This window comes from Pholis gunnellus, assembly GCF_910591455.1.
Source record: "Pholis gunnellus genome assembly, chromosome: 4".
Taxonomy (NCBI): Eukaryota; Metazoa; Chordata; class Actinopteri; order Perciformes; family Pholidae; genus Pholis; species Pholis gunnellus.
Genome location: NC_136530.1, coordinates 11945160 through 11960729, shown reverse-complemented (window position 1 = coordinate 11960729; position 15570 = coordinate 11945160). Strand labels below are relative to the sequence as shown.

At 43.4% G+C, this 15570-nt stretch overlaps 1 protein-coding gene across 4 annotated transcripts in view; it reads right to left on the bottom strand.

Moving 5' to 3' along the window:
* Positions 1–1987: 1987 nt before the first annotated feature.
* The window catches only part of ephb3b (eph receptor B3b), a 57883-nt gene continuing 44300 nt past the window's right edge, over positions 1988–15570 (bottom strand). The window contains exons 9-16 of one of the 4 annotated variants that reach the window (XM_079157373.1): positions 14462–14514; positions 13976–14194; positions 11787–12034; positions 11109–11324; positions 9852–10001; positions 9227–9426; positions 6134–6289; positions 1988–4104 (exon numbers count right to left, since the gene is read on the bottom strand). In XM_079157373.1, the coding sequence (XP_079013499.1) occupies positions 3996–4104; positions 6134–6289; positions 9227–9426; positions 9852–10001; positions 11109–11324; positions 11787–12034; positions 13976–14194; positions 14462–14514 (1351 nt within the window). In that variant the 3' untranslated portion in view covers positions 1988–3995. The remainder of the gene's footprint in view (positions 4105–6133; positions 6290–9226; positions 9427–9851; positions 10002–11108; positions 11325–11786; positions 12035–13975; positions 14195–14461; positions 14515–15570) is intronic. The other 3 variants (XM_079157374.1, XM_079157375.1, XM_079157376.1) reach the window with 3 other exon arrangements.

Here is a 15570-nt window from a genome sequence, read left to right as displayed (position 1 = left end):
GAAGAGGGGGTTTTCAAAAGCGACCAAAAGACAGATGTGGAGTGAGCTTGTTAGAAGATAGAAGAAAAGACAGTACTGTATATATTTATTTAAAACAGACAACTGAAGAAAATAAAGTTAGGAGGTTGTAACTGATGGGGTTTCGGGACGGGTGGGTGTGTTTGACGGTCTTTGGAGGATGCAGAAGAGGGAGAGAACATTGGAAGGAATGTTGGGAAAGTTTGAATTCTATTGGCACACGAAGAGATAACCACATCTGACAACGGCTAAACTATGCTGATCAAAGTGTCTCTGTAATAAAAAATGGCTATCCTCTTATTTCACACACTCTCTCACACACTTAAACATATCAGTCTATCTTAATTTCAGCAACGGGTGCAGTCAGAAGTTTCTTTCCTGTATGTGAATTTTAAGTCTCCCACAAATGTGTGAAAAATCCAGTTAAAGAATAATTGTTTGCAGTTGATGTGGGAGCAGTTTAATCATTTTAAGATGCGCAACAGTGCCAGTTGAGCTCATCACTCACGGCCGGTTGACTTTAGTGAACACAACTCCAGACCTCAGCGCACCATGTGCACCTCATCAATAGTTCATGCAAGCTCCAAAGCGCTGACATTTTTAAGAGTGGGACTGTCTGCCATCTGATTGTGTTTAGCTCCTATATGCCCCCCCTGCTTTATGTTTATGCTCATCAGCTGTGTCTTTTTTGGTGCCACATGCCACTTTGCAACAGAGGGGCTTAGCTGATTAAATGATTGAGCTGAGGGCCGCTGGGAGTATTATTGTATATTCCCGGGAGACTTTAGGTGAAAGTGAGCTTCTGATTGCATTAATTCTGGTCTTTTCTCGTCTAAAAAAATAGACTCTGTCAATCTTTTCCGAACAAAATTATGTTTTGCTTTGGGGAGAAATGAAATAATTCTGCCGAATAATATCAAGACAGATGTTTGCTCATCTAAAAGGCTCTTATTACATTTTTTCATTGTGATAACAAATCTGACGTTACCGGCGCTTCTGACCTTCAGCCATTGTAGTAAAGATCTGAGCCGACAACAATTTAAGGATATGATACTTCATGTATAGTTTGTGTTCACAAAAGTTAAATTACTACTTGATTTTGTACTACACATGTTACGGGTTAGTAAGCCCTTTGCAGAGTGTACGAGCAGTAGTGAAAACATCCGTCTGTGGAAAAAGATGAAACAATATAAAACTGGAAACACATTGTTGTTTTGCATAATACCCTCCATGGCTTTAGAAGGGACATGAGAGAGGCTGACAAAAGTAATATGGGAAGACACACTGCATGGCCGCTAACATCGCGCTATCATTACACACCTAACTAATAATATTCACATATTGCATTGATCAGCTCCAACCCAAACAATATGGAGACTGTATGGAAGATCACACCAGGGGTGCAGCCCCATCCTTTAATTCAAACACCTTTAAACACCCCTCTGTTAGAAGTGCAAATAGTATAGCGTCCGTGATGCAGCTGCTATCATTTAGGATGAGGTGGTCTGCAGATTTTGGCTTTCTGCGTGCCAGGGCTGTTGATCCTGCACTGTACTAATCACGCAGCAGCCTGAGCTGAGACAGGATGATTGCAGGCCCGACAGGAAATGAATAGAGATAATGATAGGTCAGCCAGCCGTATGTCTGCGCTCACTGCATGCTCGTATCCTCGTAATGCCAGATTGGCTGCTGCATTAATCGACCTGACGGACAAGGACCAATAGGTTTCACTTGACAGCTCTGGACTCAGATGAGGATCCTGTTGCAGGAGGGCAAACAGCGGGTCTATCAATGGAGCTCCGCCTCTACGGTCATTGAAATGATTGGCAGGTAGGCTGCATCAGCTTTGGACCATCCTCCTAATAACTCCTTAACAGTCCGACATAAGATTGATTGGGAGGATCCCATTGTTGGAGGTGATTGAAAATAGGTGAAATTAATAATTATGTAAGCCTAGAAATGTGCCTAGAAGAACTGCTAAGTGCTTCACAGATGAATGAGAATGGATTGGGGAAGCATAATATCCAGTTCACTTGGCACAAACAAACTTGAACACACCGACACAGACAGTCGCACAACAATGGGCGGAGAACAAAAGGGTGACATGTTGTCTAACCATGGGTGTTGTTCATCTCTTCCTCTCCAACTCCTTTATCCATTCTCTCTTTTCTTACTTTACTTTCTGTTAATTTCACTCTGAATCAAACATGTCACAACAACAATTCCATTTTGTCAAAACACCATTTTTCTTTTGTTATTTATCGTATTTTTGTTACAAAACATGTACAGGCTGTTTAGAACAACAACAAAAATACAATATCCAATTTATATGCAATTTCTTTTGTTTAATAATCAGCAATTCATAAGGTGAATCCTCTTGGAGTTTATCTTCCTTCTGATTGTTTCAAGTCCTTCCCAAATACAGTCCATCTGGGTGTTGGTGGGGAGTGGGGGTTGGTGGGCGAGGTACAAATAAATACATAGGGCAGGATGTCAAGAAATTAAAACAAAAATGTTGGTTATTTCTAAATCCAGATAATAGTACGTAGAAAGTAAGGTGTCCATCATGGTTTCTCTCAGTTTCTGCATGTGTGTGTATATATATATATATATGTATATATATATATATATATATATATATCCCCTAAGTTCATTTTTTGGGATTCAATAAAAAAGAATGTTCAACAGTTGTCCACAGAATATAGCGTAATTGTTTCAGATATATTTGCTCCTTGTCATGGTTCAGTTCATGCGTTAATTCTCCATGGTGGCAAATAGCGGAAGCTGTATTGTACAGTATACTTGTGTGCAACTTGACATACTCACACATCCAAGCACACTTAATCACACATATACGCACACATGTGCACGCACACATACAAAAACGCACACAAAAGGCCGAGTGGTCTTTCTATAGTGTTGCCACAGTCCTTGTCTCCCCTTAATCACATTAAGTGTCCAGAGTGGGGGTACTAGGGTTTGACCGGACATTTTGAAACCACAAATCTCCCAAAAATGTGTAAGAAAGCCAAAGAAAATGAAAGAAAAAAAATGTTTGTGGACAAACAAAAATAAAACATTGTATCTGTAAAAACACACTTGATGAGCAGGTGATCCCAAGTTTTGGAGCTATCCTGAGTCACTTCAGGTCAGGGTGAAGAGGGCATCTGGTGACCTTCTGATGATTCAGCGGCCAAAACAAGGGTCCAAAAATGTGACTGCCCTCCTTTGACCTATTTGACCCCTGTGATCTCCTTGACCTCTGATCTCAGCCCATCATATATCCTCTTCCACCACCTCACCCTTCTCCAGCAAGTGCCCTTTTACATTACACACCTTCAATATGAAGATGGAGAACGACACACACGTGCACAGTAAAACAACTTCTATCAGGGAAAGAATTGTCCTCTATCTCCTGTGGGTCCAAAACACCTCTGCTTTTTGTTTCGTCTTTTTGTTTTTGTTTTTTTGTGTGTGAACCTTTCGTCCACTTCTTTTTTTTATACCAGGGCGTTCATTCCTTACTATGTATCACGTCCATCAAAGCTGGGTTGAGAGGTCACAGAGAGGGGCTCTCGAGTGAGGATCAGAGCGTGACATTTCAGTTACAGGGCTAAGGCCAACCTCACTAAAACACACATGCATGCAAACGTCAACCCACACCAGAGCTGGTGAGGCACGCATGGAATATAAGGGGGGTAACTCTTCCTCCTCTTTCAAAAACACACAAATTCTGATTGGATGGAAAAGGAAACAATGAGGAATAACAAAAAAAAGCAGGAACAGGAAATGGAAGTGGTAGTGAAATAACGTGAACAAAAAATAGTCAGAGGCACTGCAAGCCAGTTTCATAGCGTCTAATTGGCAGAGATGGGTCAGGCAGCTAGGGTTTTCCAATGGCTCTCTCTGGCACAGTTCCTCCCCCCCTTTTCCTGTCTGGCTGTCCTTCGACTGCATCGGTCTGTTCGTCCTGACGCTCACACCTGGACAGGAAGTGTTTGGTTCATCTGTAGTCTCATGTCCTGAATGCTACCGAGAATCTTCTTCTGATGGCCAGCCAACGTTACCCCTATCCGCAGCAAGTCCCTGTGGAGTGAGAAGAAAATAAGAACAGGTGGCTGAGTCATAAAAAAAAAGTAGGCAAACATCACATGTTCAAAATTGAAGTGCAAATTTTACTTTTCACCTACAAGTAATCACACGCTCAACCAGGTGCGAACATGGGCAGCACCTTGGCAATCACCCATAAAATGGCATTCAGAGGGTAAGTCAACAAAATGGGAACACTCATCCAGCTATAGTGAATGTTGGTCTGAATGCAATATACTTCTGTTGCCTGGCAGGTGGGCAAGATGAGGAGAGTCAAGGAGCCATAATGTGATAGTTAATGATTAAAGAGCAAACCTAGCTACTGTTCGGCAGCTGGCAGGCTTCACAGAGTCCACACCAGCCTGCCACTTAGCTATAGAAACGGCGAAGCAGAAGATCTTTTTTTTTTTTTTGCAACATTCTAAACAGATTACTCGGTTAGGGGCCTGTCATTCATACTTAGAATGGGTCTGTGTGTCAGTAAATCAGCTTTAGCTCAGCCACTGTTGCAAAACACATTCCTCATTGCTCAAAAATATCCAGGAAAAACTATACAGCAAATAAGACTGGCAAGTGTAAATTAGTCTTATAGCCGAGGGCTTACAGCAGCTACGGTGTAATCTTTAGAGTAAGTTGAAGGTGCAGTGGGAAAATGTGAAATGTTGACATACTGTAAAGTTGACATTACTACACCCTGGGAGAAAAGGCCTGGGAGAGTGCACCTGCTTTGGCCGTCATTAGTCAGTCAGCATAATCTAATCATCGTGGCCCTGTTTGTTTAACGCTGTACAATTATATCATGAGAACCTCTCTTTTCCGCTCGCTTGTTTGATTTCCCCAGTCGATAGAAGAGAGCGGACGGCGTCTGGGGCAGCGATTAGCTAACTGTTGGGGCTCTGCCACAGTCTGCGTCCTCTCCGTTCAGTCACACACACGCACACACACCCAAATACTGGTTAATCTAATATTACACACAGACACCATATACTCTGCTTGTCTCAATGACTCTGTGGCCCCATCCATTTTAGTACAAAAGTGTGCGCCGAAACTCACACATGAGCAAGCAAACGCATACACACATACACATACAGTACGTGCGTGTGCTAACACACACATATACACACTGCACATCCAGCCTCTCCAAAGCCAAATAAGGGTGCATCACCGCAATTTCACACAAATAAATGGTGTTTTTCTTTTTTTTTTTTCACATTTCGCCACCCCCATCAGTGCAGCGATGGAGGATGAAATGATAATAAATGGGAACCATTAGAGGAATTACTGGCCATTAAGGGCAACAGAGAACCACAGTACACCACACCTGTCAGCCTGGCCAAATTGAAACAAATTACCCCCACCTCCATTGCCTATTATGCAGCTAATGAGGATAATTTATTTATCATTATAATCGTAATTCATTTATTTGATCATCTCTGGCCTCCAATTTCCATGACTTCCATTAGATCATTTCCTGTTGGTAAACACAGCAGAAGGTGGATGATCGTCAAGGTCAACTGGAGATCGTAGTTCAGGAAGCAGCGACGAGTGCTTGCTGAAAAATTGTTCTACTCTGGTAAATTGTGCATCTGTCGATTGTGTATAAGCTTCTGGAGCAGGTGATTATTTTTAGTCCCCTCGTGATTACATAATCCAGCAAACCTATCCTGATTGATTTTTCCAGTAAATCTTCCATTTTCCTTTTTTAAGCTATAGTATTCTTTATGTCTACATAAATGCTGGAACACATAACAGTAGATGGCATGATACAGCATGTCTTCAAGGTATGATTCATGTTCGTGGCACACCGAATATACAGTATATTGTGCTTTCATTTTTATTCTTTACATCCATTATTAATTTGATGTCTAATCGGAGCCTCTTTTCCACATCTTATCATGTTTAATTTCGCCATGAGACCAGTTTCATTCCCTCAAGGTCAATCTGTATAACACAAATTTGGTTCTCAAACTCAGCACAGTCAATCAATTTATGGCTGATTAGCTGCATCCACTCCCTCTCCACTCACTCTGCTGTCATCTGGGCCACCAGGTCAAAGGAAGCAAATCCGGCATTGACGAAGTTGTCACGGTAGCGGCTCATCTTGATGGCGTCCAGCCAGTCCCCCACAGTGGTGAAAGTGGTATAGTCTGGCACACAGCGGTCAAGCAAGGGCTGGGAAACCCTACATTGGGGAATGGGGGAGGGAGGAGGGAGAAAGAGAAACAGAGAGAGAGAGAGGGTTAAGGTCGTCACTCTACTGCCTCTACCGGCCAACCTCACCCCCAAACGCCCCCCACTGAGCGCCACCTCTCCATTTCTCCAGCTCTCCTCCTCTCTTCTCCTCTCCTCCATATGTAAGGAGTTGTGTGCAGGGGGGTGGGTGGGGGGTCACTTTTATGACTGTGGAGAGACTGGCTGGAGGCTTGGGTGGTGGGTGGTGGATGCTGATGAGGCAAGGTGGTGTGTGAGCAGATGTCAAATCTTGACTACACACATTGAAATATTACAAGGAACCACATCAGATTTCAAAGTCAGAAACTATAATAATTTGCCATAGTTACAATTAGCTGCCATAGTAACAAAGTGGATATTTTTTCTTAATTAAGAATGCATTTATCTGGCAGCATCAGTGATGTAAGAATGTGCCATGTTTCCCTAAAACTGTCTGGATTGCTCACTTCCTGTTTGTCTTGTTTCAGTGAGATGTCACTGTGTTGCATGGGGACTGACAAAACAGAAAAACAAATCCCACTTGATATTCAATCTGAGAGTTTGTACTGAGTTGCACTTTCAAACCACATGCAAGTGTGGTTTAAATCCTTTACATGTGTTTCTTCTTCCAGATTTGGTCTCCCTGTATGAAAGTTTAACTAGTAAGTTATAAAATGGTATGCGTCAATGTACATTGTTCTTGATTGAATATGCACATGTTCTTACAGGAACGTCATTCGAGGTTGGTTAGACAAAAGGGTAACACAATCCCACAGAGGTGGAAATGCATTTTGGGGAAACGCTTCATGATATCTGTGGAATGTAAACACAGATGTCGTTTACGTGTTTGTGTGACTGCATGGTAGGACTGACTCATGAACCTGCATGAATTGGCAATAATGGAAGGAGTTACTCACAAACCTTCATGTGTGTATTCCTGAAAATGTGTTGGAGTGTGTTGTGCATGTTCTTGCACACCTGTTGACAGCCCTAAAGGGCCTTTTTAAAGAACAAAGTAACCCATGGGCTGATCAATGCTGTAGATAGAGAGGCCACCTTGGGAGTTTTAATAAAACTGTGCTACAACTCAGAGAGAAGTGGAGCGGATAAACAAGGGAGGAGATGATGGTGGAGGGGGAGACAGGGAGGTGTGGTGAGCAGAGTGGGGAGAAACAGATGAGGGAGCAGGCAAAGAGAAAGAGCGCCACTGTCTCCCCTCCTCTCTGCTCTGTTGATCCCTGTCATCCTTTTTGATGGCATTAGATTCATTAACAATTAAAAGAGGAATGGGGAGAGAAAGAGGGGGAAAAGAGAAAAGGCATGGAGGGGGAGTTAATAACAGTGATACAGAGGCTCCATTGAGTGGTGTAGATGGAGGGATTTTTAATAAGGCTTGTGCTTCGGAGCCCAAGGCCTCAGGCCGTTGTTAACGCCAGACCCTGGCTTCTCTTAATAGAGTATTGTTAGTCGTCCTCCTCTAAAGTTGGCTTCAAAAGGGTCCAGACCATTGCTGGCCACATGTGAGCCAAAAGCAGAAACGCAGAAACACAGAAACACAGCAGGAAAGTTGTGTAGTATTGTTCGCTAGCTAGTGAGACAGTTACTGGCCAAGCCTAAATGTAAGGTCTAAGGTTGGGACTGTCAACTGTTTAACAAAGGGTCAGGTCTAAACTGTTCTGCATTTTAGAGAAGTTTAGAGAGTGGGAATGTCTGCATTTTTAACATAGACTCAACAGTAGAAATTAAGCACAGATGGTGGAGGAAGCCTAGCATCACCAAACCTCAGTTGCTCATTCCACTTTACGCCTACAATGCAATATGCAGCCGTGTCAAGTGCACATAACGCACACAACCAAAGGACTTTCATCCCAGACAGTGTTAGCTAACCTCTAGCCACCCTTCAATGCCGACCAGGACGGCGGCATCATCTCTCACTCCTCCCTTGTTAGGTTTGTCGGCAGGAGGCCACCTCTCCGCTGGCCCGTTTAAAATCTCGTTAGTGGCTAATTAAAAGGCGCTCCCGTCTTCTTTTTGCATCGCCTTAATCGAGCTAATTAACCGCAAGCTTAATCTTCTAAGAACGTCACTCTGGTGGCCAACCGAGACCCTGGTGTCCCCCATGAGCCTAAACCAGGATTGTCTGCAGCCCTCCCTCAAGACAGAAAGACCCTGATGCAGGGACATATAGGTAGGTCATCCCCCTCCCTATCGCTCCAACTCCACCACCTTCTATCTTCCAAATTCTTTCCAGGAAACAGGTTGTGGAGGAAGGTAGTGCAGCTAAATGTAGATATGACATCATTGATTAAGCTCCCAGTTGGCGGAGGAGTTGCTTTAAGGGCTGTATTGAGTGATGGTAATTTGGATTTGCATAATGGCCCAGGTTGCATTTGCGAGAATTAAAGAGTTGTATGGGGAGAAATCTGCACTTTAAAGGAGTTAAGAGATCGTTACAGCTGACTCACGTACACCGTATTAACTTGGATAAGAAATATTTGCACAATGGAAATCATTATCGCGGTTGCTCTGGCTCAGGCGCAAATGAAATTGCTCTGCCAGTACTCTCCCGGCTGAAAAGTCAAGTGACTTCATTCAATAAACTAATGACCTATTACTGTAATCTATCACAAGAGTCAGCAGGTCTCCTCAACATATGACCTAAGAAGACCATAGAAGATTTTTAGAAAGCAATCAGCACTAATATCTATTATGCGATGACCATAATGTGACATTATTGCCCTTTACAAAGATCACTAATCCACTTATTAAAATTCATCAAGGACTTCCAGAGCAACTAAGAGAAACGATTTCTATAATCACCAGCTCCACTGAGCATACACAAGATACAACATTTTAACTTGACGTGACCCACATACTTTTTTTCTATCAGAATCATATGACCACTTACCCGGTGGACTGTGCGCTGTTGGTGACCACCTTGAGGCTGGCAGCATTGCGGATAAGCTTGTCCAGCGTGGCCACAATCTGGGTGAATTTAGGTCGCAGGTTCCTCTCTTTGACCCAGCAGTCCAACATGAGCTGGTGCAGTGCTGTGGGACAGTCCATGGGTGGGGGCAGTCGATAGTCCTGCTCCACGGCATTTATCACCTGAGAAAAGACGATAGAGAAATCTCAATCACCTCTAATCACAGAGTACGGTGTAGAGGCAGGATGGAACACGATCAAAGAGATGGGTTGATGGAAATAGCAAGTGAGGGAGGACAGAGGAGGATGAATGAGGGAAATGATGGAGTCAAAGATAAACAGAAAAATTATTTTGGGAATGCGTAGAAATAAGGGACAGAGAAAGATCAGTTTTGAGTGGTAGTTGTGTATAGGTATGTAGAGAGAGTATGGCTTTTGGGCAGAAGTGGTTGAAAACTTTTACAATTTTAAACATGCATTTATATCTTCTTGTGTAAAATGCAAAAGTTTATGCTGGATATTTCAACTGAATAACATTTCTTGGAAATCAATAATATATAGTGTAATGTCACATAATGTAATGGAATAATAGCCTCATATCAGCTTACATCTTGATTGCTCATGTCCCAGTACGGCCGTTCGCCATACGACATCACTTCCCACATGACAATGCCGTAGCTCCACACATCACTGGCCGAGGTGAACTTCCTGTAGGCAATCGCCTCTGGAGCCGTCCAGCGAATGGGTATCTTCCCTCCCTGTGGATATGCGAATGAGTAGGTGAGCATGAAATACTGGAGGGATGGAGCACAAACACAGAATCACACACATACAAGAGGGAGAGAGAGGGTGAGAAAAACACAGTCTAAGGGAAATGCTGATGCACAACACATGGGTGCATGCTGTACAAACCAAACACCATGTACGTACAAGGTTAGAAAATGATATGTACAAACGTGTGAAGCTAGAAGAATATTTAACGTGCTACAAACTGTATTTTTCAACATCGATCTATCACCGGCGTAGAATCCTTTCATATAACTATCTGACAAATTGAACTCTGTCAGAAAGTGCTGGCATGAAATACCAATCACCTCACCTAGTGTAAAGAAAACACTTCCACATTAGGTAGATAGATACTTTATTAATCTCCTTGGATTCAGGTGCCCAGTATATTCGTATTAGTATATATACATTTTAGTTAAATTACTATAAATTACAGATAACACCATTGCTTCCTTGCCATTGTAACATATCCAGAAGGTTTTATTTGAGTTGCACTGTGGAAGAAGAGAGCCCTTTCAGTCAACAGACCCAGAAGGAAGCATAGACTGCTGTATCCTGCTTTGCCAATTTTACAATTTTACATAGGATCAAGAATCAGTCTTTCATAACAGACATGCCAGTAATTTGTCGGCAAAGGATATTGCAAAATGTCTGTAAGGCTGATTCGGCTTCATTACCAACAACGCAGCAGTATGAACAAGTTAAAAAAATGAATACAGCCATCAAAGTGGACGTACTATTTTGACTCGAAATGTAATAAATACAGCGATTAACAGTGTTTCAGCTGCATTTTTTTTAATGATCTTATTTTTTCCACTTTCACCTGCCATCCACAGTGAGAAAAAAACCTCCCTCTCTACCCATAATGGTTACGTCGCATGGGAACAGACATGACACAGATCTATTTTTTGAATACGCTCATACTTGGCAATGCTGTGGATTAACTTGTAAAAGGGGCTACAATTAACATAATTGGTGATGTATCGATGTTAAAACAGTACATGTAGCAACTTTAAACATTGATTCCAAACATGAATACACAAACTCAAGCACATACACACACATTGACTCTGACTCACCAGGGAGCTGGTGTAGGTGGGGTCTGTGGGGTCATCCTCGAGGAAACGGGATAGGCCGAAGTCAGACACCTTACACACAAGATTACTGTTGACCAAGATGTTACGGGCAGCCAGGTCTCTGTGCACGTAGTTCATGTCTGACAGGTACTTCATGCCTGCTGCGATACCACGCAGCATGCCAACCAGCTGGATCACTGTGAACTGCCCATCGTTGAGCTGGCATAGGAAGAGAGAGAACGGCAAGGATAGATTGGATGGTAGATCAAGGTTGCATGTTCAAAGAAATATATGTTAGCCTCCCTTTCACCTTTATTTGTCCTACCTATTTTTATTTTTTTTTCAACATCTTTTACAGTACTTTCTTTGCATATGCCCTCTTTCCTGCATTTTTCATCTAATATCACTTCACACTGTAACGTCTTGCTCTTTGCTACCTATCCATTCTCAGTTCCTCCCTTACCCTTTCTCTGGCAGACAGTGCATGATGTGACTTTGAGGCAGTGATACATTGGAGACTGAGCTCTTTGTAAATGTCACCAATCGCCTGAAAGCGGTATATGTCAGATAACCCTTGTGGGCTCTGCAGCAGTGCTTAAGAAGACCTTTCATGGCTCCAAAGAAAGTGAGATAATTAAAAACAGATTTGGATGGGCTAATTTGCTGTTTTTTGTTCCTCACCCGTAGGAAAGAGTCCAGTGCTCCATTCTCCATGAACTCGGTCACAATCATCACTGGCCGGCTCTTGGTGACCACACCTTCCAGACGGATAATGTTGGGATGGTCAAACTGGCCCATGATGGACGCCTCAGACAGAAAATCTCGCCTCTGGCGGTCAGTGTAGCCCACTTTGAGAGTCTTGATGGCTACGATGATCTCCCGGCGGCCAGGCAGCTTTAGGCGACCGCGACACACCTCTCCAAACTCTCCTGTGAGAGCCCACGTGAGCCAGGCAGAGAAACGGCAAAAGAAGGAGAGAGAGAGAGAAAGAGGGAGGGGAGAGAGGCATGACGGAAGAGTGGAGGAGAGTGGGGGAAAAGAGGGGAGAGGGGACAGTTAACTGGTTAGAACCAAGGAGCCAGGGAAGGGTAGCAGGAGGGGTGGGACAGAGGGAACTGCAAGATAAGCCAGGACTCTAGTGTCAAGGGATGGGGGTGATGGGGGTGCATACAATGACTTTGTGCTGTTAAGCTACGGATTAAAAGGAACAGCATGTTGAGTTTGAGGCATAATGATGAAATGTGAGAAGATGAAAAGTGGAAAAAAAACAACGCATTTGAAATGTGAAAAAAAAATGGTAAGAGCAGGGTGACAGAGTGTGAGAAGCTGAGGGGGACAGAGGAGGTGAGGGGGGCATGTATTTGGTGGGGGGAAGGGGGTGCTATGCTTCAGAGTGACTATAGAAGCGGGCACAGGAGGAGGAGATAGGTGGAGACAGAAGCTTGAGGGTTCTGGGGCTGGTGGACGCTTTACGTTTAGAGTCTACACCAAGCGTGTGCAAGAATGCAAGGGAAATCAGGCGATGTGAGCGATGTGGGGAAAGTCAGGGGAAGGTAGGCAGGGGATGGATGGAGGGATGGAGGGATGGATTGAGGAGGGGGGAGAGGAGAGGAGGGGGAAAGGGAAGACAGGGGTTGAGGGTTCGTCACTTTGAAGGCGAATGCTGGGAAGCGACGGGTTTCAAGTAGTGGCCTCAGAAGTAGAAGAACTGAAGTAGTAGCAGTAGTAATGGTAGTAGCAGAAGCAGTAGTAGGGACTCCCATCTCTGCCATCACAACGTCCTCCATTTTGGCTCAGTACAATACTAAGAAAACTCAACCTCAATTGGCACAGTCCTGCAGCTTTTGAGCAGAGATATTACTATCAAATATATCATAAACATAAAATACTTTTTTATCTACAACATATCAATTTGGGGAGGGTTTCTAAAGGAGGGGACACAACCACATAATGCCAAAAACAGGGGTTACATGTAGTTATCCAGTAGAAGCACTCTTTAATAAAGAGGTTGACAAGACAATAAAAGGTGGGCAAGGTCAGAGACTACCATTCCTGGACAAGAAATGTTTTTATATCTTATGCCCCATGCAGACAGAAATCTATATTTCACAGGGATGCAGGAGATAAATATTAGCCCTGCTCCTTGGTAACTTTGAACAATCTAACACACTCCACAGGCTACTACACATGTAGGATCTGTAGCGTCAGATTCTCCACCTGGTCTTTCAATAACAACTATATGTCAGTAACCAAGTAATGGGTTTTGGTCAAATCTATTCATGTGCAAATACTAAATAGTTATATTTTAACACACAAAGTATCTATCTGTATAAGAAGTCAAATTAGAAATGGCCAACAACTGTCCCTAAAAACAATAGGGCTGTAATTAATACTGAAAGAGATAAGAGAGCAAACCAAACACGTGCGCTCAGACAGGATTGCCATCTCCCCTAGAGAAACAAATCCTGTCTGTATGGGGCTGTAGTCTTGCATTGTGCAAAATCTGATTCCATTAGATTCAAGTTTTTAATCATTTGGAAATGACTGCAGTTTTGTAATTATTTAAACTAAATTAATTTCCTCACATAGCATTTTTCTCAATCCAGGATTGGGCTCTGTTTAAAGGAAATAAAGTGAAAATAATAATCCCCCATACAAAAGGTATTGCAGCTACTCTAAATGCACATGGCATGGCACACAACTTAAAGGTGCTGAAACTGTGAGTGACGCTAACTTAAAGAGTTATGCTTTAGAGTGCTGGAGACATCTGTAAAACTGGAAAGGGGTTCCTAACAGATGACGAGTGTGGGGGGTGGGGGGTGGGGGGGAAGGAGCAAGGAGAGGTCTAGCGATGAATTGAGTGAAAGTACCGCTTGGTGTGAAGTCCTCTAACGGTATGGCCTGGAGGTGACTAGCAGTCTTCCCCCTGTAGCTCAGGAGCTTTGGTGGGTTACCTGCGCCGATGACCTCCTCGATCTTCACGCAGGAGACGTCGATCTCCTTGGCAAACTCGCGCACAGCCTCGTTGGGATCCTCATAGGTGAAGGGGTCAATGTAGACTTTCATTCCAGGTGTTACTATAGGGGATTCAGTGGCAAGAACAGGAAAGTGAATCTATGGCGTCACACTTCATTTGAACAGTATGAAAAGGTCTGAATACATATTCTTTATCAACAAAGGATAGATCAATGCTATATTATTGCACTGGAAGCCAATTCATGATATGTGAGCTATTATTTAGTGGTTAAGGATGCTGAGCCATCGCTAAGTAGTAATGACTGAGCAGAAGTATAGAAATAATGCTTTTGGAATGTGAATAGTGCAAGAGGTAGGAGCATCTCAGCAAAGAGACTTACTGTACTGCTGCAGTTTCTCTGTGTACTCCGACTCTGAACCGTTTCTCTGCTTTCTGTTGAGAAAGATGAAAACACAAACTGAGTCACGTGGCTCCACACAGCAGGGTGCAAATGCTGGAAAGGAACAAAAGCGGGAGGAGAAAACAGATCCCTAATAATGTCTGCAGAGATATAGCCACACTACGCTGTAGCATTTGAAGCAAGGGATGCACTGTAGATAACAAAAGATTGGATCAATGACTGCTGGTACAAATATTCATACTTGGGGGACTGGAACAAGAGTCTAAACCAAAAAAGATATCATACCATTGTCTGAAGCAGCAAGTGAAAGCCACTTACTCTCGGTTCCCTTAAAAATGAGCAAACGAGACAAAAGCAGACTCAAACAGCAAGCTCAGCTGTCTCGGCTTACTCGCCCTACAGACATCACACTGAGTGTTTCTGCCTCTTATTTTTCTCGTCATGGACTCTCTCTGTCTTGCTGTCATTCTCTCTTTCCTTTTCCACTGTTTCCCTTCTCTCTTTTCATTCTTTTTGTTTCTGTATCCTCATCTTCCTTCACGGAGGAGGGGGGAGTGGCAAAGATGATGACAGAGCGAGGGGGCTGGCTTGTTGAAATTACATGTTAATGTGCTTCCTTTGTTGTCTAACGAGTAACCAGGGCAATAATACCCGATGGTGATTTGCATCTTATTTCAAATTCTAATTCGGTTCCGGAATATGCCAAAGCTCTGTGATTTGTATTACTACTATTTTCTTCTTTTTCTTCTGTGGCAGTCAGAGCAGCAGCTAAGCCAAGACCCTGAGAGAGACACAATGTAGCGGTGTGAAAATAGAAGAGAGCGAAGAAGCGAGAGGGAGAGGTGGGGTAGCAAGGGAGATTATTATTCAGTCTAGCGTGACCGATGCCCACGCTTGTCAGCCGCTGCCTGAACTGGCTTGTGGAGGGAACCCAGTGGGCGCAAGTCAGTGGTGGGTGCCAACCTTTCACACGTATATACACACATGCACTGCATTTGCTGCTTGACAAATGAGTGGTATAAGAATACACAAGTGTGGTTAGACCCAGCTGATGCAGTGTCAGGCTTTTTGAAAGGTGTGAGCAGCCG